The 23,068-nt window shown below is 57.9% G+C and overlaps 1 protein-coding gene across 2 annotated transcripts in view; it reads right to left on the bottom strand.

Annotated features, from left to right (window-relative positions):
• Positions 1–974: 974 nt before the first annotated feature.
• CMIP (c-Maf inducing protein) overlaps positions 975–23,068 on the bottom strand; it is a 211,742-nt gene continuing 189,648 nt past the window's right edge. For both annotated transcript variants that reach the window (XM_055553846.1, XM_055553845.1), the window contains 11 exons: positions 17,596–17,661; positions 13,011–13,037; positions 12,669–12,717; positions 10,021–10,128; positions 6,987–7,103; positions 5,761–5,901; positions 5,376–5,423; positions 4,204–4,350; positions 3,341–3,446; positions 2,749–2,819; positions 975–1,148 (listed from right to left, as the gene is read on the bottom strand). In XM_055553846.1, coding sequence (XP_055409821.1) covers positions 1,095–1,148; positions 2,749–2,819; positions 3,341–3,446; positions 4,204–4,350; positions 5,376–5,423; positions 5,761–5,901; positions 6,987–7,103; positions 10,021–10,128; positions 12,669–12,717; positions 13,011–13,037; positions 17,596–17,661 — 934 coding nt within the window. In that variant the 3' untranslated portion in view covers positions 975–1,094. The remainder of the gene's footprint in view (positions 1,149–2,748; positions 2,820–3,340; positions 3,447–4,203; positions 4,351–5,375; positions 5,424–5,760; positions 5,902–6,986; positions 7,104–10,020; positions 10,129–12,668; positions 12,718–13,010; positions 13,038–17,595; positions 17,662–23,068) is intronic.

Here is a 23,068-nt window from a genome sequence, read left to right as displayed (position 1 = left end):
CAGAGTCTCAGTCGGGAGGGGGACGGCAGAGGCCACCAGAGATGGGCGTACTCCGGGGGAGGGGTGGGGGCAGCTCTCTTATGGGACGACGGGAGGACAGGTTAGCACCCCACCCCTCCAGATGTGTAAAAGGGGGCCGAGAGGAAGCTGGGGCCTTAGAGGAGCGAGACGACAATGTGGGGACCCCACTTCTCCTCCCCCAGTCTGACCCCCACCCCATGAGGAAACTGGAGACTTCTGGAATCGAAATGCACGGTGGCATGGTGGGCAGAGGGACGGACGGACAAGAGAGCATTAGCAGACAGAATCCATTACAAAAAAAGCAATTAATTTTCCAAGGAGGTTCTTTTTTTTTTTTTCTTTTCCGTCTGTTTCCTTTAAAAAAATAACAAGAATACTACCACTACCAGCTGACTGGTTTGTACAGTACTACACGCCAGGGGTGGCTGGCGGGCAGGCGGGCGGGTGGGTGGGTGGGTCAGAGACTTCATAAATAACAGGCAGGTCCCAGACCTGCAATTTGTCAACGTTTCTTAAATAGGCGCGTTATTTAAATCTTATGTACAACAAGAATCACTTTGCATAGCAATGGCGAGGACACAGGATGGTGGGATGACGACGGGACTGGGTCTTATCCGATGGTGATGGTGGGGCGAGTTCTCGGCGGGCCTTGGAGGAGGACAGGTCCTTCCTCGGCCTCTGGGCCCAGCGGGGTCACGTGAAAGTGGGGTCGGACTTGACTGTTCCACGCGGCATTGAACACAAAGGCAAAGAAAATCCACAAAGGGTCCCCCTTCCCCAAGCCCCCCACCCCCACCCTCTCCCCGACCCACTGCCACTCCTCTGGTTGCTACGAAGTCCGTTTTAGATCAGGTCAAGGTTTCCGATTATGAAGCTAAAAGAATCAGGCGGGGGCTGGGCGTGCTTACAGACCCTCCCTCCCCACCCTCCCCCCTCCGCCCTCTGCCCCCAGAAAGACTCCCCCATCTATCTCACAGCCAGGACGGGGGTGGGACCCCGAGACCCGCTGCTCTACGGCTATTAGTCAGGAGTTGTGAGTTGCGGTTGCAAACTGCTTCCTGCCGACGGGAGCTTCACCAGGCTTCCGTGTAGCGGACGTCCACCTCCTTCAGGTTGGGCAGCTTGGCCTGGGGAAGCAAGAAGGATCCGGTCCCTTCCCGAACCTGGTGGCGCGGAGCTCCACCTGTACCAGTGACTACCGTTCCCACTTTGCCACTGTCGGGGGCTCCGAAGCCCAGAGCTGGGAGACCTTGGGGAGAACCCAGCGGGTGGGATGTGGCCAGCTCCAGAGAAAGCAGGTGACGGCTGCTGGGGAGTCCACGTCCACACCCCAGAGGGGCTTCAAATCGCTAGCTCTGGGGTGGGAAGCCTGGGGTGTGTGCCCTCCGCTGGCACTTGCAGGCTACGTGCCCGTGGGCAGAGTCTGGGCCTCCAGAGCGGAATTCCTCCTCTGTGGAGGGACTCCAGGTCCAGTTGTGTCCAGATGGGGAGAGGGACTAAACGCAGAGCGCCCTGTGTGAGACCACACTTCGTACTCAGCACACAGACTGTTCTCACTTGTCTGTGGAACTATGCGTCCTCAAGGCTGTCAGGAGTTGGGCGGGGAGAATGGAGGAGGATCCCCAAGTTACAGGTTCCCAGGGGTGGGCAGACAGCCTTCGCACTCAGGCTCCCCTACAGGACGTGTCACTGGACTATAAAGTCCCACCTGCAGCTCCCCAGAGCAGCTTCCTGCTCCCCACCCCTGCCACCCAGACACGGTCCTGCTCTGCCTTCTTTTATAAACAGGTGACTTTTTTTTTTTTTTGCAAGCCTTCGCTGTACAGAGAGGCTGCTGGTCTCCTGCCTTTACATCCTGTCTCCCCAGCTTCCTGCACACTGGCCTGCCAGGCAGGCTCACTTCTAACCCCTCCTTTCTGTGTAGGCTCCTTCTCCCGATGAACAGAGCAGGTGGTCCCCTCCCTGCTGGCCCCTGAGCCCTGACCTCCCTCAGTTTGCCGTGCGTGTCTGTCCGCTGGGTCTGAGCTCTCTCCTGGGTAGAGGTAAACTGGCCGCACCTCCTTGCCCCCATCCTCAGCAGGGGCCTGGCACACAGTGGGTGCTCCGAAGGCCATCTGGAGGCTTCACCAGTGAGTGAGCCCTGGGCTGTGGGTCTGACTGAGCTGGGGGACAGGGGGCCACACCTGAAGTGGGCTTCCGGGATGCCCAGAGGCCAGTGCACTCATGGCACTGTGTCTCCTGGCCCAGCCCTTCCTCCCAGGGCGCTAGGCCTGGGAGCTTCCAGTCCTGATGAAACATGCTTTTTTAAACAAACAAACGTGTCTGCCTTCTACCACTCAGATTCTGTCTTTCCCCAGTTCTAAGTTGCCAGCCTAGCCTGGCGGGCCGGTCCCAACTCTCGCCCATGTGACAGCCCCAGTCCTGCAGACCTTCTCTATGGTGCTACCCTCGCTTGTACTCTCCCTCAGAATCCCCGTTTTCCACCTAACAGCCAGAAACAAGCTTTTAGCCTAATGCATTGCCCTTCTCAGAGCCTTTGCAAGCTTTCTACTGAACTCAGATGAAATCTAGGGTCCTGCCGCAACCTCTAAGGGCTGATGCAGTCTCACCCCAAGCTGTTCCCTCGCTCTCTAGTCATGTCTGCTGCAGAGCCGGTTCATGCCGACCTTCTCCACCTCAGGACCTTTGCACGTGCAAAGGCAGGAAGGAAGGGGAAGAAGGGATTACCTTCAGGTCTTCGTAGGTGTCCGCCGAGAGCTTGGTGCTGTTCATGTTTAAGCTGCAGAGACTCTTCATGGCTGTATGGGAACGGACAGACAGACAGTCATCAGGTCAGTGAGACCCTGCCGAGGGTAGCTGCAGGTATGGGATAGAAAAGCTGGGGGCTGGGTTGAGTTACCGAGGCCTCTGTTCAGGAGATGGGGCTGGGGAGTGGGGATTCAGGGGAGCAGCTGGGGTACGCGAGGTACAGAGGTCTGTTTCAGGCAGGAGCTGATCTGAATCGGGCCCACATTCCCTCCCTGCCCTTGGGGCCTCCCTGGCTGCTGTCACTGCCTGTACCCCAGTGTCCCCAGAGCTCGCTGCCCACTGCGGACCAGCCCAAAGGGACCCCGCGGTGACCACGGCCCTCGGGGCTGGGACCACGTGAGGGGACGGGCTGGGCCTCGCTCACGTTTCCTGTTCTCAATGACACCAGCTCCACGAGGGCAGGGAGAGCCCCCTGCTGTGCTCCTGGCCTGAGGAGGTGCTCAGCGAGCATGTGGTGCCCGTGTGCCGTGGGGACGGAGAAAGGCCTGAGGGGATGGGCGTGTGGACTCACAGCTGAGGGCCAGCAGGCCGGCGTCGGTGACGGGCGTCTCGCACAGGTTCAGCACCTGGAGCATCGTGAGGTGTTCCGACAGGAGCCGCAGGCCGGCGTCTCCGAACTGCGGGAGAGACGCCCTCAGTCTGGGGCCCGCCTTGGGCCTCCCCCAGAAACCTGGGGCTGGGGCAGAGGCCGAGGAAGCAGCCGGGACCCGGCCCAGGCCTGAGGCTGCTCTCATTTGTTTCAGAGACTCCACCTCCCTGACCTGGGTTCACACCAGGCCGGGTCTGCCGGTGCCGCGGCCCCGACAAGGGCCCTGCTCCCCCACCAGAGTCAGTGTTGCCATCTGTCAAGGGGGGCTGTGAACCCAGCGACTTGTGGTTACCACTGGGACGGGGGGCAGCTGGGGGCCCTGGCTGAGAGATGAGGTGTCGGCGGGCCTGCACCTCACGGGGGTGTGCAGAGCACACGTGCCGGGGAGTAAGAGCCTAAGAGCCGGACTGGCGCGGGCAGGACAGAGCGCGCTGTGTGCCGCACGTTCATCATCACCCAGAGGAGACCCACAGGCTGCCTGTAGCCCCCCAGGCGGGGGCCTGAGACCCGCGTCAGCTCCCCCAGGCTCTGCCCGGCACGTCCCTGCTCTGGGCTCGGCAGCTCCAACTGTGAGACGGGCCGCTGGGCTTCACGGGGCCTAGCCCTCCTCTGGCCTGGGACCCTGCGGGGGTGTGGGTGCTGGGCTGCAGAGGGGCGTGGGGATCGAGTGGCTGGACCCACGGGTCCTGGGCAGAAAGCCGGCCGTGGAGGACGGTGCAGGGCAGGCCTGGGGCAGGGGTGCAGGGCAGGCACGGAGGAGGGTGCAGTGGACAGGCCGCGCGTACCTGAGTGGACCACAGGTTTAGCTGCTTGAGAGAAGGCAGTTTGATGAGGTGCTCAGCGCAGGCACTGGTTACGTTGGTGAAGGCCAAACTGAGGTTCTCCAGGTTTCCGAAGGAGCCAGAGCTCAGCAAACGAGCCAAGTCGGCGTCCTGCAGGTGGGTGAATGGGCAGGCGGGGTCTCGGGGGAGGCCTGGGGCCTCCCCACGAAGAGCTCTAACTGGGGGGACAGCATGGGCCAGTGGGTGGGGACAAAGTGGGGTGTCCAGGAGGGCGGGGCTGCCTCCACGTCTCTGTGGGTGGCACCTGCCTGGCTGGAGAAAGCCTTGGGAGCACTGAGTCACACCCTGAGTCACCGCTGGGGGTTCCGAGGCCATGTCCCTCCCACAGTGTGAGTGTGTGTGTCTGACCCTCTCTCTTTCCCAGGCTTGTGCCCATTCCCCGCCTGAAAACACTGAGGTCCCCTCAACACTAAGGCCTGTGGGGATCAGCGAGTATGAGCACTAGATGCTGAGGTCGCTGAGGGTCCCTTCCATCTTTGTGGTAGAATCCTTGAGTGCTAGCTGCCAACTGGTTGCCCTGAATTAAGGCTTATGTCCTAGCTAGGTGGGGCCATGTGCTAAACCCGGACAATGGTATATAAGCAGATGTGTCCATTGGAATGTCCAGGAAGGTCCATAAAGGGAAGGGCTGGTGTTCTTCTTTGCCTCTTCCTCATGGCTTGAATGGAGATTAGATGGCTGGAGCTTGAGCAGCTCTTTTGGACTGTGAAGTGGAAGCTATGTGCCAAGGACGGGGGGGGCGGGAGGACAGAAAGAACTAAGATCCCTGAAGACCTTGTAAAATGGGGAAGGAAAGAGGCATTGACCTGATAAGGCTGAGGGTCAAGATAAAATGAACTGTTGGCACAGAATCTGACACATGAGCGCACAACCTGTGTGAGCTATTAGTGTTGCTACTGTGAATAACTTGTAACATATTAACAGTAATCTTTATCACGTTTGGTTTCCTGCAACACAGTTCTAGCCTAGAAAAGCTGGCCTGTGAAGCACCACTGAGTCCCTGTTGACCTCTCCCCATCACCTGCAAGAGAGGCTGCCTGCTGTTGCCCCCAACCCCAGGGAGGACTAGCCCACCTTCCTCCCTCCACCCAGCCCCCAGGAGGAGACCAACTCACTGTGGACTTGGAGGGCAGTGTTAGCCTGGTGGGCCCGCCTTTCCTTTGCTGCAAACAGAAGCCAGCTGGTTACAACCCACTTTTCCCTGAGCGTTCACCCTGGACCGCCCCCCCCCAGCTAACACCTCTCAGGACAGCAGTGGTAGACAACATGACGGTCTTGGTCCCAGGGCAGACCCCGAGGCCAGGCCCGAGTGCAGGTGGTTTATCAGAGAGGTGATTCCAAGAAACACAGGGAACTGAGACCATGAAGGTCCCTCAAGGAAGAGGGGGTGGCCAGCCCAGCCAGATTCTGGGACATTAGAGGAGTCAGGGAGGCAGAGGCCCATGGGGTGGGAAGGGGGTCCCGGGGCGGGATTCCCTGTGCGGAGCCGCGCGCGCTTACCAGCTCCTTCAGCTCCCGCTGCCGGTCGCACAGCTGCTCGTACATGCGCTTCCCCACGCCCGTGCTCTCCAGGGTCGAGATGATCTGCAGCTGCGTGTCGTTGTTGTCGATGATGTTGTACTCCAGCATCAAGCACAGGATCTGCCGAGACCAGGAGGCATGTCACCGCCAGCCAGGACTCCAGGCAGGGCTGCTCCGCAAAGGCTGGGGGGCCCAACCCTCGCCTGTCCCGAGTGCCCCGAGAGCCCTGTGCGCCTGCGGAGGGGCCAGGGTTGGGGTGCCCTGCGATCGGAGGTCGTTCTCCTCCCACCCTCTGTGTGACGCTGGGGAATTGCCTGCCCCGGCGCCCCCCGTGTCATGGGAGCGCCGGCAGCACCTGGCCAACACTCCATGCACGATGCAGCTGGGCTTGGGGGCTGGGGGAGCCCGAGAGACAGACCACGCTCTTTCCCCTTGGTCTGATTGCTTGATGCCCTCCCCGCCGACAGGTGAAGTCTAACTCCTGTCCTTGCCCCTGGGTCCGGCCTTGCTGACTCCCTTCTGGTGGCTAGAAAGTGATGCTGCCTGACTCTGAGGTGGAGGCCGGAGGAGAGACGTGGCTTCTGCCTGGTCTGTCTGGACAGTGGTTCTGGGAGCCCCAGGCTGCTGGGGGCTCTGGGGAACAGAGAGGTGACTGAATGCCCGAGGCTGGCGAGTGGGCAGGTTAAGGCCAGGGCTGCGGTGCCGACAGTGGCCTGGGAGCCCCAGCTGCTCCGTCTCCGTGGCCTGAGTCCCCTCAGGTCAGCGCTGGACATGCAGAGGGGGCAGCCTCGGGAAGACCCAGCCCGCCCGCCCCCATCCTCCGCCACCCCATTAAGAGACCACAGTGAGAAGCAGTTGGCGGAGCCCAACCATCTGAAGACCCAGGAGCAAAACAGATGAGCATCACTGTTTGGAGCCCCCGCTTGGAGGTAGTCTGTTCTGCAGCAAAAGGCAGGACAGAACAGAAACCTGCTCAATCCTTGAGACCAACAGATGATCACGAGTTAAATGAACGTGGAATGAGCAGACAGTTTGATGAAGGTCTCCTGCTCCGCCAAGCTTGGGAGGGCTGCCTCGTCTGCTGCCGTGGCCCAGCTCCTGCAGTAGCTCTGGGCGCCTGGAAGCTCCTGGAAGGTGCTCCATCAGCAAGGATGAGGGCCTGGGAGAGTCGGCCGCCTGGCCAGGGCATGGGGCCGGCTCCTCACCTCCACCATGGTCTGGTTCCCTCTCAGTGCCAGGAGCATGCACGGTCCCAGCTTGTTCTCCGCCAGGGAGAGCAGGAATTTTTTGGTCTTGTAACAGGAGCCCATGAGGATGTGCACCTGTGAGGAGACACAGGCCAGGTGAGGGGCCGTGACTGCCACGGGCTGTGCCCCACGGTGCCTGCCTGTGGCCCAAAGACTGTGAGGCTGGAAGATATTGACCGGACGCACCCCACACCCTGTCTGGATACCAGATCTGAAACCATCACCAGACGCTCCCCGGGGGTTCAGAGGACCCCTCTCTGACACTGGCTCCCACGGGGATGAACCTTGCGGTCACCGCACTGCCTGAGGTCAGCCAGTTCCAGAAGGACACACCCTGCAGGGCCCACTCCTGGGAGGGATGCAGTCAGACCACAGACACAGAAGGGGGCGGGGTGGGGGCCAGTGGGGAGTGAGCGATTTTAGAGTGGGGCCAGTTTCCGTTCGGGAACATGAAGTCTGTGATGACTGCAGACTGGCATCAGTGCACTTGATGCTACAGACCAGACACACAAAAAGGGTTCAGGCGGGCGGAAAAGAACACAGCCCTGTGAACCAGCTATGCTTCAGTAAAACATAAAAAAGCGGTGGAGGTAGTAGGATTCACGGTGTGTACATTTTACCCACGCCCTGTACACGTACACACACACACACGCACAGGAGCCCCTCTCCCGCCGTCCTTGGGGCTGTGCTAACATCTGGCCCCCTGGGTTCTAGGCACGGTCAAGCCTGGCAGGAACTTCTGGAGGTGCGTGCTCAGGGTGCACAGGGCCCGGCCGCACACGCGTGGCAGGGGACATTGTGGAGCCCCGTCTCCCCGTCCCCAGTGCCCTCTGAGGCCCCGAAGGCACCTGCCCCAGAAATCCAGGAACGGGTAAATTCTGCTCCATCTGGGTTATGTGCGGGACGGCTTTTAAGAAAACTGTGTTTCTTGGATGGACCTAGAGATTGTCATACTGAGTGAAGTCAGCCAGGTGCAGAAAGACAAACATCCTATGATATCACATATATGTGGAATCTAATAAGAAGGGGTACAAATGAACTTACATACAAAACAGGAGTCACCGATGTAGAAAACAAACAGTTACTGGCAGGAAAGGGTCAGGGCAGGGGATAAACTGGGATATTGGGATTGACACTGCTGTATATAAGACAGCTAACGAGCAAGGACCTGCTGTATAGCACAGGGAACTCTATGCTCAGTACTCTGTAATGACCTAGTTGGGAAAAGAGTCTTAAAAAGAGTGGATCTATGTATACGTGTAACTGACTCACTTCACTGTACACCTGCAAGTAACCTGACACTGTAAACCAGCTGCACTCCAGTACAGAGATCTGTTTCTTTCTAGCGCACCTGCGGGCGGGCCTCAGGGTCGAGGGTCCCCAGCCACCTGGTTTGCCCTTCCTGACTTCACAGTGGAGCAGATGCCCTTCCACGGCTGGAAGCGGCAGCCGCATCCAGGGGACAGCGTCCGTGCCACGTGTCTCCATGGCAACGCTGCACCGCCATCCAGGAGCCGCCTGCTTCCTTCCCCACATAGACCCCTTTCCGCTCCATCATTAACAATTCTGGCTCACAAATGCAATCTCTCAGGCTGGGGAGCTGCCAGCTCCCGGCTTCTCTCGTTCACATTCACTGCACTGGGGTGGGGGGTGGGGGCAGCACCACGAAACGTTGCCATGGTGACACTGTGACATCAGAGGAGCCCAGGAGAAGTGAGAGAGAGGTGGTGCAGGCAGGCAAGGCCAGCATTTCCAGGATGCACAGGGCACTCTGAAGGGGGCCTTCAGGCAGCAGGTGATGAGGAGTGGTGAGTGAGCGCGTAAGAAAAGGAACCTAAAAATAAGCCCCTTTCCAAGCAAGGATCCAGAGGCAGCGCTGGGGTCTGTTGTCACAGCGCAAACACCAGCCTAAGTTCACCGCAGAGGGCACGACAAGCTGCTCACTCCACTGAACCGGCTGCCCAGCAGAGACGAGAGGAACCACGGCCGTCCCTTGTGCGCGCTGACGGAGCGCCAGGCGCCTCGCACCTAGCATCGCCATAACCACGGTAACCCCAAGACGCCGGGACTACGACCCCCATTTCACAGACGAGGACACTGAAGGCCGAAGAGGGAAGATACTGGTCCAAGGTCATCAGGCTAGCGCGGGGCAGGGCAGCGACCTTAGCCACGGCTGGCCTAGGCTTGTGCCTTCCCACGCTCTGGGACACCTGTGATTGTGGAACAGAGCTAGCTGTGTCAGGAAGCAGGCTCGGTGAGAGCACCAGCTGCCTGGAGGGGCGTCTGCCCTGGGGAAGGGGCGTCTGCTCCCTCTGCCACTGGAAGGAGGGTGGCTCTGGACAGTATGGGCCGGCACAGGGAGGGTCGTGGAGGCCAGAGGCCTGTGTGACCTCGGGCACGCCCCTGCACCTCTCTGTGCTTGTCAACATAGAAGTAGTTAAGGGAATGGGTTGCCCTGAAGACGAAGAAAGACGGTGCGTGGTCAGGTTCGGTGATGGCCGCAGTGTGCAGGGAAAGGGGAAGCCACCAAAGGGCGTGCTTACTGGTTTGGTGACCTCTAGAGCCGTCATCTCCAAGGTGGGCCGCTCATCCTGACCTTGACTTCTCAGTGCAAGGATCAGATGAGCAGGTGGACCTGCAACGACTTCTGGGGCCCCTGTACCAGCAAGTGCTCAGTCCCCTCAACCTACACAGCGCTGGAGTGCAGAGTGAACCCACTAGCTTGAGCAGTTAACTCGACTGTAAAATGGGGTGACAGGATGTGTCCCTCCTCATGTTTCTGGGGGGCCCTCTGGCTCAGTGCCCACTCAGGTGAGACATGGGAAGGTGACACTCAGGGCTGGCGTCACCATCACCGTCTTCATCACCAGCATCCTTTCGGCCTGGAAATTTTGGGACAGGCCCCAGCGGGCACAGGGCAGCTCTCTCACTGCTCAGAAGGGGTGAACCCAGCGCCCTCACAGAGCTCTGGTGCTCCCCGCACCCCACATACCATGCTGGCGAACAGCTCCCCGTCATCGTCGCAGGCCACCCCTCCGGGGCTGTAGAGCTGAAACCAGCCGTCCTTGCCGGCTCGCACGCTCAGCAGGCACGAGTGGACCTGCGGCAGAGGAGACGCGCTAGGTCAGTCCTGTGCACCCACGAAGACGGGGGCCCATGATCCACGCACTCCAACACCCAAGGCCCAGACGAGCCCCACGCTCATGCTTAAGAAAACTGTTCAACCTGGTTTAGCCCAGACATACCCAGCCTTCTCCTAAATTCCAGGAAAGGCCTTTAAGGAAAAACTGATGATCACACACAGGGGGATCTCCAGCCATCTGCCACCAGCTCCTGGAGATGGACGACCAGGCCCTGGCTTGTCTAGTCACCCAGAATGAAGCCAGTCTTCACTGAATGAAGCCAGACTTGCCCAGTCTGAAGCCCCAGTGAAGCTGGGGCAGAGGGGTGAAGGGACCTCCACAGCGTTCTCCTGTGCCTCTGATAGGGAAGCTGCTTTTCCCTCCTGTCTGGGCCTCTCCCTGCTCGTGTCTCCAAGTCCCCCCTCTTGCACTCTGCTCTCCTTTCTGGAACCTCCGCCCCGCCCCCTCACTACTGCAGTGTCTGCTCCCCGCATCCCTCACCCTCACTTTTGGGGCATCTGTCCCTCCAACCCTGGGGGTCAGCCTCTCCCCTGCTCTACCCTCATGGGCGCCATCCTTGGGTCGGCTCTGCCCCATTGACTACCCCCCCGCTCTGGGACCCTGACACCCTCTTTTAGGAAAACCAGTCTGTGCAGAGCATGGGCAATCTCAATGCCCCCAGCTCTCTCCGCAGCTGTCAGCTCCCTTCCCAGAGTGCCATGTGTCCACCTGTGGGTACGTGCATGTGTGCAAACACGTGTGCGTATGTGGGAGGAACCCCACATCCACCCTGGCCCCAATGTAACTGCAGAGAGAGAGACAGACAAAGGCCTGTGCTCCTCCTCCCCGTCCTTAGCAGAGAGCGAGGCGAGAGCCCCATCACTTCCTTCATGAGTGAAGGCCAACCTGCTGCCAGGAGCCACTTGCCCACAGCCCACTGATCACAACCCCCGCACAAGTAAACAGCACGCAGGGGCGGCCAGGCTGTGATTCCCCTCCGAACGTCAACTGAGTTACTTCAAAGAAATGAGAGATCCAGAGTACGGAACTCTGTGCAGCAGATCCAGCAAATGATTTATAAGAAAACAGCCACTGGCTCCATCTGAGATGGAGAAGGTGGGAAGAGAGGGGAGAGAGGGCAAGCGCAAGGAAGGTAGAGGGGCGTGGGGGAGAGAGGCGGGTGAGGAGGGGAGAGGGGAGGCGAGGCGGGGCGGGGGCCTGCTGCGGGCCGTGTCCTCGCAGGGCAACCCCGCCTGGGAGATGCCGCTCCCGGCACTTGGGCTGCGGCTCCGCTCTGGGAAGCAGTTGGCACCACTTTCATTCATCAACATCAAAGTCTGTTTGAAATAAAGCCTCCCTTTCCGGGAGGACTCAGACTCTGCCTCCAGCAGGGAATGGCTCAGGTTTAAGAGCAGCGGAGGCCATCCCTGGGACCCGGACTCTCAGAAGCTCAGTCTACTGCTTCATGCCTGAGGACCACTTTTGGAGTTGGGGTGGGATCGTGGTGCTTTAAAACTAGATCCTTTCGGATCCTTCCAGAACAAGGCTTTACAGCGTGGCCTTGGCCCCACAGAGAATAACCCCTTCCTCCTCTGCCTTCCTTGTCCTCCGGCTCTGCTGGGGGTGCCTGGGTCCCCCTCTGTCTCTGCCCGGGAGCCAGCCCCCTCATGTCCCAGACGCCATGTGCGGAGAAGGGGCCTGAGCTCCCCAGGGCGGTCCCCTGCAGCCCCTCTCCCCCTCGCCCAGTGTGCATGCTGCAGGGCTGGGTCCTACACAGGCTCCGGAGCCCGACTCCCGGGGTATGGTTCCCGTCCCGGCCAGGGCACCCGTCTTGTGACCCTGGGCAGGTACCTCCAGTTTTCTCAACTCCAAAAAGAGGGTGATTCTGGTGCAAAATAGGAGTGATAAAAGCACCTACTCATAGGGCTGCCATGAGGATTAAACGAGAACGTGTGTGCGCGATGCAGGGTGAGCCCCTCATGAAGGCTGGCTGTTGCCCTTACGCTTGTGTGATGGGAGTATGGCTGGGGTGGGCACCCAGCCCACTCTGAGTCCCCATTCACACACGGGCCCTGGGCTGCAAGGCTTTGCTGCCCTTGAAGGCCACCTGCTGCAGGCAGGGAGCGGCCCCTTGGGGCAGGCCTCGGCCACCGTGCCCGGGGAAGATCCCAGCGCAGTGTCATCCCTGGCCCGCTGCTCTCAGAACAGCAGAGAGGATGTGCCATGATCTCAAATGCAGTTAGAAGTCCTGGTGCCGGCCTGGCTCTAAAGCGAGGCCTATGCTCCAAGGAGAAACCGCCTTAGGAAATACCTCTGGTGAGCCTGCGTTTACAGTAGAACGCTGGCATCACGGGCTGGGCTCAGACACGCGGGGCGGGGGCTGTGTCTGAGCAAAGGCAGGGGAGGGGGCCCGTGTGAACTGTCGGGATGCCCGAGGGGGTCAGGGAGGTGCCAGCAGAGCCATGGGTGCCCTGCTGCAGGTGGGACAGCGTGCCTGCCAGGGACGGGGCGGCCTCACCTCTTGTCGAGGGTCTTCGGCGAACCTCTGAATCACGTACTTCAGTTCCCTGAAAGAGACGGGGTGGGGACAGAGTCGCGCCCGGGGTCCTGGCTGGGGTGGACCGGGATGGGGAGGCTGAGGATGGGATGGGGTGCCAGCTCAGCTGGCAGGATCAGGAGATGCCCGGGCGGGCCTTGAGGGACACATGTCTTGGGAGAACTTCCAAGGGGCACCATCCTCGCCTCCCCGGATGAACGTGCGGAGGACTGGCCGGAAGGACGGCTGGTCGCTGGGGGATGCCTTGTAGCACAGGGGATGTGCATACTGGAAGAGGGTAACGGGTGTTGCCCGAATACTCACTTGGTGAACTTCTCGTGGGCGAGAGCTCTGGAATAGAAACAAGGGGAAGAGTGCAGTGAGCAGGGTGCTCGCGACGACAGCACAGTGGCCCGCAGGCCTGCCTCTGGGGATGGCAGGCCTGGTTCCAGGCACGAACAGGAAGTTGAGCAGGCAACACGGACACTGTGTCCCGACTCGACAGGACATGGTGAGGACGGGAACAGGCTGAGCCCCGGGCCCGCCCCGGTGAACAGGAGCGGCGTTCAGCGGGGTGCACGTGAGCGTGTCTGCACGTGGGCACCAGGGACCCAGGTGTGTTTGTTAATCGCTCCACCGCTGAGGCGCGGCCGCGCTAATTGCCGGCTCGCATCAGAGCGGCGGTCGGGGACCGTTCCTGGGGCAGAGTTGCATCATGGATCATTGTCAGGTGCGTCCCCCGGGCTGTGGGGCCAGGGCTGCCGCCAATGATGCCACTGCCCTTGGGAGTCGGATTTCTCCGGTCTCACGTCCTGGGGGCTGCAGGGACCAGCCAGGCCGGCAAATGGGGCAATTACCGAGGGTAATGTCCCCTTGGAGGGCCGCATTTCATAAACATGGTCTCGTTAATAGGCTCCGCAGAGGGCTCGTGGTGGCCTCCCGGGGCCCGCTGCTTCGCATCTATCAAAACAGAGGCCTGCAGGCATTTTAGGCCCTGGTTACCCTCGTCCAAGGTAAGGAGCAATGGCTGCGCTTTGCTGGAGCAGCCGTGAAGAGATACCCCACGCCCAAGGTAAGAGAAACCCAAGTAAGACGGTAGGTGTTGCAAGAGGGCATCAGAGGACAAACACACTGAAACCATACTCACAGAAAACTAGTCAATTTAATCACACTAGGACCACAGCCTTGTCTAACTCAATGAAACTAAGCCATGCCCGTGGGGCCACCCAAGACGGGCGGGTCATGGTGGAGAGATTTGACAGAATGTGGCCCACTGGAGACAGGAATGGCAAACCACTTCAGTATTCTTGCCTTGAGAACCCCATGAACAGTATGAAAAGGCAAAATGATAGGATACTGAAAGAGAAACTCCCCAGGTAGGTAGGTGCCCAATATGCTACTGGAGATCAGTGGAGAAATAACTCCAGAAAGAATGAAGGGATGGAGCCAAAGCAAAAACAATACCCAGCTGTGGATGTGACTGGTGATAGAAGAAAGGTCTGATGCTGCAAAGAGCAATATTGCATAGGAACCTGGAATGTCAGGTCCATGAATCAAGGCAAATTGGAAGTGGTCAAACAAGAGATGGCAAGAGTGAATGTCAACATTCTAGGAGTCAGCGAACTGAAATGGACTGGAATGGGTGAATTTAACTCAGATGACCATTGTATCTACTACTTTGGGCAGGAATCCCACAGAAGAAATGGAGTGGCCACCATGGTCAACAAAAGAGTCCGAAATGCAGTACTTGGATGCAACCTCAAAAACGACAGAATAATCTCTGTTCATTTCCAAGGCAAACCATTCAATATCACAGTAATCCAAGCCTATGCCCCAACCAGTAACGCTGAAGAAGCTGAAGTTGAACGGTTCTAAGAAGACCTACAAGACCTTTTAGAACTAACACCCAAAAAAGATGCCCTTTTCATTATAGGGGACTGGAATGCAAAAGTAGGAAGTCAAGAAACACCTGGAGTAACAGGCAAATTTGGCCTTGCAGTGAAGAATGAAGCAGGGCAAAGGCTAATAGAGTTTTGCCAACAGAACGCACTGGTCATAACAAACACCCTCTTCCAACAACACACGAGAAGACTCTATACATGGACATCACCAGATGGTCAACACCGAAATCAGATTGACTACATTCTTTGCAGCCAAAGATGGAGAAGCTCTATACAGTCAGCAAAAACAAGACCAGGAGCTGACTGTGGCTCAGACCATGAACTCCTTATTGCCAAATGCAGGCTTAAATTGAAGAAAGTAGGGAAAACCACTAGACCATTCAGGTATGACCTAAATCAAATCCCTTAGGATTATACAGTGGAAGTGAGAAATAGATTTAAGGGCCTAGATCTGATAGATAGAGTGCCTGATGAACTATGGAATGAGGTTCGTGACATTGTACAGGAGACAGGGATCAAGACCATTCCCATAGAAAAGAAATGCAAAAAAGCAAAATGGCTGTCTGGGGAGGCCTTACAAATAGCTGTGAAAAGGAGAAGCGAAAAGCAAAGGAGAAAAGGAAAGATATAAACATCTGAATGCAGAGTTCCAAAGAATAGCAAGAAGAGATAAGAAAGCCTTCTTCAGCGATCAATGCAAAGAAATAGAGGAAAACAACAGAATGGGAAAGACTAGGGATCTCTTCAAGAAAATCAGATATACCAAAGGAACATTTCATGCAAAGATGAGCTCAATAAAGGACAGAAATGGTATGGATGGACCTAACAGAAGCAGAAGATATTAAGAAGAGATGGCAAGAATACACAGAACTGTACAAAAAAGATCTTCACAACCCAGATAATCACGATGGTGTGATCACTGACCTAGAGCCAGACATCCTGGAATGTGAAGTCAACTGGGCCTTAGAAAGCATCACTACGAACAAAGCTAGTGGAGGTGACGGAATTCCAGTTGAACTATTCCAAATCCTGAAAGATGATGCTGTGAAAGTGCTGCACTCAATATGCCAGCAAATTTGGAAAACTGAGCAGTGGCCACAGGACTGGAAAAGGTCAGTTTTCATTCCAATCCCAAAGAAAGGCAATGCCAAAGAATGCTCAAACTATCACACAATTGCACTCATCTCACATGCTAATAAAGTAAGGCTCAAAATTCTCCAAGCCAGGCTTCAGCAATACGTGAACCGTGAACTTCCTGATGTTCAAGCTGGTTTTAGAAAAGGCAGAGGAACCAGAGGTCAAATTGCCAACATCCGCTGGATCATGGAAAAAGCAAGAAAGTTCCAGAAAAACATCTATTTCTGCTTTATTGACTATGCCAAAGCCTTTGACTGTGTGGATCACAATCAACTGTGGAAAATTCTGAAAGAGATGGGAATACCAGAACACCTGATCTGCCTCTTGAGAAATCTGTATGCAGGTCAGGAAGCAACAGTTAGAACTGGACATGGAACAACAGACTGGTTCCAAATAGGAAAAGGAGTTCGTCAAGGCTGTATATTGTCACCCTGCTTATTTAACTTATATGCAGAGTACATCATGAGAAGCTGGACTGGAAGAAACACAAGCTGGAATCAAGACTGCCGGGAGAAATATCAATAACCTCAGATATGCAGATGACACCACCCTTATGGCAGAAAGTGAAGAGGAACTCAAAAGCCTCTTGAGGAAAGTGAAAGTGCAGAGTGAAAAAGCTGGCTTAAAGCTCAACATTCGAAAACGAAGATCATGGCATCTGGTCCCATCACTTCATGGGAAACAGATGGGGAAACAGTGGAAACAGTGTCAGACTTTATTTTTCCGGGCTCCAAAATCACTGCAGATGGTGACTGCAGCCATGAAATTAAAAGACGCTTACTCCTTGGAAGGAAAGTTATGACCAACCTAGATAGCATATTCAAAAGCAGAGACATTACTTTGCCAACAAAGGTTCGTAGAGTCAAGGCTACGGTTGTTCCAGTGGTCATGTATGGATGTGAGAGTTGGACTGTGAAGAAGGCTGAGCACCGAAGAATTGATGCTTTTGAACTGTGGTGTTGGAGAAGACTCTTGAGAGTCCCTTGGACTGCAAGGAGATCCAACCTGTCCATTCTGAAGGAGATCAGCCCTGGGATTTCTTTGGAAGGAATGATGCTGAAGCTGAAACTCCAGTACTTTGGCCACCTCATGCAAAGAGTTGACTCACTGGAAAAGACTGATGCTGGGAGGGATTGGGGGCAGGAGGAGAAGGGGATGACAGAGGATGAGATGGCTGGATGGCATCACTGACTCGATGGACGTGAGTCTGGGTGAACTCTGGGAGTTGGTGATGGACAGGGAGGCCTGGCGTGCTGCGATTCATGGGGTCGCAAAGAGTCGGACACGACTGAGCGACTGATCTGATCTGATGGAGACAGAGCCTTCCCCTCGGGCCATTATCCATCAGACAGCTTTCTCCCTCTTCCCCAAGATAAATTCAATATCAGGATGAGGACCATCCAGAGAGACTGAAGGGTCCATTTCTGGCCCAGCTCACTGTGGAGCGAGATCACCGTCATGGGGATAACAAGGGAGCGTTCAGCATCTGGCTGTACCCCAGACGGAGTGGTCCCACTCGCGTTATCTTCACTCTGGTCCTCAGAGACAGGACGGGCAGGCGCCCAGCTCCATCTGATGCTCTGTAAGCAACGCTAACTTGACTGCCTGAAGGCCAGTGCAGAGAGCTTTGTATTCGTGGCCCAGTGAAGCCATCCAACCATGCAATGAGGTGGTGTCCCCATTCTTCGGGGTGGGGATGTGAACATTCCTGGAGTCCCACGGCCGAGGACCAACACTTCCACCTCCCTTTGTCATCTGTGGTGTCCCCAGGTGCGTCCCATGACCTGACCAGTCCCCCCACTAAGGCCAGGGTGGACGACGAAGGTTGTTCTCTTAGGCCAAAGGTTTCCAGGGACGTGTGGGGGACTTACTCTTTGGGGAATGGAATGGGTTGAAGCAGGCTGGCCAGAGATGGTCTCCAGTCATCATAGTCTGACCTGGAAAGAGAAGGGGTGACGGTCAGGTCTGGTCTGGACCCGGGGAGGTTAACGGTGCGTCATCACTGAGGGTCAGAGATGGGGCGAGAGTCAGGCAGGGACCACAATGGCTCTGACTCTTCTCGGTCACCTTGGCTCCCAGGGACCCTGAGGGACAAGCACGTGCCATCTGCAATGTGGCAGCGGGGCCTGTCAAGCCTGTCCAGAGACTTGGCCACGGCCACCGAAGGGGCCAGCCCCCCAGCTCCCGGACTCCACGTCCCAGCTGCTGCACCCAGCTCCCAGACCACCATTCAGCTGTGGGCTGGAACGTGCCCCCGCAGATTCACACGTTGAAGGCCTAACCCCGAGGCCTCAGTAGCTTTACACAGGTGGGGCCTTCAAAGATGAGAGCAAGGTAAACTGGGATCACTGGGGCGGGCCCCGATTCAACCCGACCAGTGTCCCCATAGGCAGAGCTCGGGACACAGATACACAAAGAGGGGTGACCACCTCCCAGCCAAGCAGAGTGGCCTCAGGCAAAACCAACAGTAGCCACACCTTGATTCCAGAGTGCCAGCCCCTCCGGAAATGAGAGAAAATGCACTTTTGTTGTTTCTTAGCCCCCAGGTCTCTGTGAGAGCCTGGCCTAAGCAGAGGGTGGCCCCAGGCCCCAGACCTAGCTCTTGGTCCTATGGCCCCAGGACTCGGTTGTGTATAGAGTTCGATGGTTTTTTGTTTTGGGGTGTTTTTTGCTGTACCCCGCAGCTTGTGGGATCTTACTTCCCCAACCAGGGGTTGAACCTGGGCCTCTGGCAGGGGTAGCGCAGATCCTACCCCTGGGAATTCCCAGAATTCAGTTTCTCAACCTTCTTTCCAGGAGCCAGGCCTTCCTGTTCCCCGCCCCAAGGGACTTTCTCAACACTTCCCCTAACTGTGTTCTCAGCATACAGTATCTGTTTATATGCCACGTGTCTGCCTGTACTTTATTCCCAAAAAAGGAGGAAGATCTTTTCACCCAGCACGGTTTAGATAAGCCCCGGGTCGGGAAGTGCTCCCAGCCCTCCTTCCTCCACACAAAGCGGCGATAGTGGGGCAGCCTGGGTCCCACGCACACGCTGGAGTGAGCTGAGGGAAAACGCAAGCCCTGGACGCACGGGAAAGGATTCCCAGAAAGGCTCGTGAGCCTGAGATACGTCCTTGGGGTGGGCCCAGCTGAGGTCTACTGAGCCCTTTACCAGGCCGTGTGCTGGGCACAGCCTGGCTCTCTGAGTCCCCAGGACAGGCTCCTGAGGACGGGAGGACCACACCTGCCCTCTAGGTGAGGAAGTGAGGCCTGGAATGCCTCCCCACCCGGCCGAGTTCAGGCAGCCGGGAGACTGGGAGCGAGGATACCCAGCCAGGCCCTCAGACTCCAGTGGCAAGACTGGGTGTCCACTGCCCGGGGCGGGGGGTGCTGGGCTAAGGGAACCCCTGTCAGGACGTGGAAACCCCTCTGACCTCAGACCTGCCGTCGCCGATTTCGGTAGGTGCCTCGTCTCCCTCTGAACCCATCCCCCCGCCCCCACATGTCACTGACTCACTCATGGTTTCTAGACAAATTTAAGAATAATCGGTGCAAACGCTGTAGACAGCACCCGTCACAAGCCAGAGGCTATTCCAGGCACATGTGTGGATCAGACCTGCGTTCCTCCAGGGTACCCGGTAAGCTCATCATTCTAAAGCCAAGAAGACTGAGTCTCGGTGAGCACAGGCCCAAGGTCACATGGTCACTGTGACTCGGGAGCCTGGCTCCTGAGTCCGTGGTCCGGCCCACTGTTTCCATCTGCAGAGGCAGGCCCATTCCCGTTCTCAAAAAGGGGCACGTACTAGTTTTTCTTGTGGTTTAAGAAAGATGACAAAAAATGCTCAGTGTGGAAAGGCTGCTAATACAGAAAATTCTAAGCAATGTTTAAATCCTCCATAATCAGAGTGGACACGGACTTGGGCAAGCTCCAAGAGATAGTGAGGGACAGGGAGGCTGGGCGTGCTGCAGTCCATGGGGTCGCAAAGAGTCGGACACGACAGGGCAGCTGAACAATAACCACAAACCAGAGTGGGTGTCAGAGGCCCAGGCCGGGGTCGGGCCGGGACTGTGGGTGCCTGCCGGGCTCCCGGGTGGGATCTGCCTGGCCCGGGGCTCACTCCTGAACGGAAGGGGACGTCACACCACTGCTTGGTGAACAGCATGCGTCACCTGGTGCCAAGTGGGCAGCTGGGCTGGGGTCTGGGTGGAAGCGGGTGCCCAGCCCAGCACGGCAGCTCAGGCAGGACCAGGAGGAGAACCAGGGGTGAAGGACGAGGGGGAGGGCCTTGTCCTTCCTGGCCGCAGTCCTGCCCAGCTCCAAGTCTGTGGCCGGCTCCTGGACCTGCTCCAAACGCCCAGTGTGACCAGTCTGGAGGCTCCAGTGGCAGTGTCGGGCCGAGGCCGGGTGCGCAAGCCGGGGCCTGGCCAGGCCCATGGGATGGGGTGGGACCCCGTGGTCAGCAGGGCGCCTGTCGCGAGCACCCTGAGAGCAGGGCCGGCCTCCAGGCTGGCAGGCCAGGCCGGCCTGTTGGGGGGCAGGGAGAGCTGCCAGTCAGACTGGGAGGACTGAGCCCAGCCCAGGAAGCACAGGACAGCCAGGCCTCCCCAGGCTCAGGGAGGGGGGCGAGGGTGGAACAGGGGCCCTTAAACATCCTCAAGGCCTCTGGTGCGCCCTGGGGGCCAAACAGCATGCACGGACTCCCCTAACCCCTGCTTACGGAGGCGAGACAGGCCCAGAGAGGCCAGGACGCCTGCTGAAGGTCACGGAGCTGACGAGGGAGAAGCTGCACTTGAATCAGACCCAGGCCTCCGGCCCCGCGCCGCTCCACGAGGGGTTCAGCGCCGACGTGACCAAGGACTTCCTTTCGCGGGCGCGGGTAGATTGCGGGTGGGTAACACCGGGGTCAAGCTGGGCCGGGGAGGCGGGGGACGCAGGAAGTGAGGGCAGGGTAGCTCTGAGGGTGTGGGCAACCGCCCTGACCTGGCAGGAGACAGTGCACTTGGGCAGATCTGCGGCCCAGCTCGACCGGTGCCATGAAACTGGGGCTCTGTGCCGTCCCCGGATGAGGTGCCTGGGGAGACACCCCAACCAGAGATGCTGGGGCCACACGAGCCTCTCAGAAGCACATGGGTCTGGGTCAGGCAGGCCTGGTCCTGACGGCAGCCTGCACGCAGCGTCTGACCCGAACCCGGGTCCCTTGCAGCCACACCCTGCAGGGTGGCTCCCTGAGGTGGAGGTGGGGTCCTCAAAGGGGCTCCAGGGTTGGGGGGGTGGTGAACTAGGGCAGAGCGAAGCCTGGGGGACCGGCGGGAGGTCCACGGCCTTCCTGGAGGACCGTGAGCAGGGCACCTGGGGTGAGGCAGACCAGGGTGCCAGGAGGGTGTGGCAGGGGAGCTCGCCCTGCCCTGCTCCTGCCGTCACACGCACAACCATCTGCTCCCTCAACAGGCCAACCAGCTGGCCCAGGGATTAAAATCCACAGTGAGAAACGAGTGGCCATTATCTCTGCGGCCGGCAACCTGGGCAAAGCCCCGTTCTTGGCCCCGTCACCCCGCTGGGGACCTTCCCGGGTTGCAGGCGGATCCAGGGTTCTCGGGTGCACCAGGGAGCGTCTGGACTCTACTGAGCGGCCACGTGCCCCAGGAATTTGTATCTGCAAGGTTCCAAACAGATGGGTCCACCTACTCGAACACGTACACTGCGCACACACGTACAGATGTGAGTTTCTGCTGCTCTGCCAGCAACATCTAAAACCCTCGCCAGAGGCCCACGTGCAGAGACGCTGACTGTGGGGACCAGGTACCCATCCTCACCACAAGCCCGCAGGTGCTAGGTGCTGTGGCGGACACGAGGCACGCAGGAATTCACTGAACGCTCAAGGCAGCCCTGGGGGCCGGAACGCACTGACCAGGAGGACCATCCTTAGTTCACAACTGGGAAACCAAGGCCCGGAGAGGCAGACTCAGAGTCCTAATGCATCTCATCAGTTAGATGTGGACTGATGTGCAACCAAGGAGGTGGTCCTTCCACCCCTGCCCCACAGGGAACCCAGCTCGCGATCCTGAGTCCCACTGGGCGGACAGCGGCTGGTAGAGGGTGAGCTGGTAGTGGTCGCGTCTGGGGCCCGGGGACCCTCGTGAGGACAGAGGATGCTGGCTGGGTTCTAGTCCACCGCACCCCAGAGCCTCATCAGACTCTGTGGCTTCATCCTGGCCCCTCACCTATAACAGCCCCTCTCTCCATCTCTCAGCCTGCCGGAGGCTATTTCAGCCATTCTTATCTGCCAGGGTCTCCAGTCTCCCCGCTTCCTTGCACCAAACCCTTGATGTTTCCCCTCTGCAGAGCTGTGCCGTCCGACACGTCTGGCCGAGCAAGTTCTTCACCGAGCAGGGCTGTCCTGGGCCATGTCCCCAGCACCTGCCTTTTACATTCTGGTCACGAGTATGTTTCTTGGTCACTAGAACAACCCCAAGTCCATCTGCATTTTCCCTACGGGCCCCAGAAGGGTGAGGCATCTTCCAGCTGACCCTAGCCCATTGAGGCCTCTTTCAAAATCCAGGTGTTTGCAAAAGTAACAAGCAGGCAGACAGATTCGAGCTGATGAGAAAATGGCCAACATGCCCATCTAGCCCTCGTGACGGCAGCTTTTCTCTTCCTGGACAGAAGGACATCCCTCGGCCTGCCGCGGCACTTGTGCCTAGAGATTCCCACGCTCCACCCCACTGGGCGATGCCACTGCTTTCAGCACTTGGCACTACTGGGATGCAGAGGCTTCGAGCAAAGGGGCCCTGGCATTTAGCACAGAACCCGCCCCTCTGGGCGTGCAGTCAGTGTTTGATGAAAGAATGCATGGAGAGATGGGTACATGAATGTGTGAACTGCACATACGTGCCCAGCAGGCTAAGAGCTGGACTCCAGATGACTAGAGGCCAAAGCTTGTCTGTCTGACTCCCAAGTGCATGTTCTTCCCATCGTCCTACCCAGCCTGGCCCTCACACCATGATTTCAGTGTCAGCCCTGACCTGTGCTGGGCTCTTCCTTTGCAAGAGTCTCCGGGGAGCTGATTGTGGCCTATGTTCCTTTCTGAAGGTGTCAGACTCGAACGGTTTGCAGGCATTCCGGTGGGCAGGCCACTAACCGGGACTCTCGCCCACTCTCTCAGGACAGAGAGGCGCCTGCTCCTTGTGGATGCGGTCTGCCAGGCTGGGCCCTGGCTCTGGGCAGGGCTTCTCTGGACCCCACAATGTGCTGGAAAGACCCCTCAATTTCACACGAGAGCCTCTGTTCTTTCATTGTCTACACACGACTCTCATCTAGTGAGCCGTCCTATTGATCACAGCAGTCCACTCTCACCAAGTCCT

This window comes from Bubalus kerabau, chromosome 17 (assembly GCF_029407905.1).
Source record: "Bubalus kerabau isolate K-KA32 ecotype Philippines breed swamp buffalo chromosome 17, PCC_UOA_SB_1v2, whole genome shotgun sequence".
Classification (NCBI taxonomy): domain Eukaryota; kingdom Metazoa; phylum Chordata; class Mammalia; order Artiodactyla; family Bovidae; genus Bubalus; species Bubalus kerabau.
The sequence above is the reverse complement of the archived record's forward strand: the minus strand, read 5'-3'. Positions and strand labels throughout refer to the sequence as shown.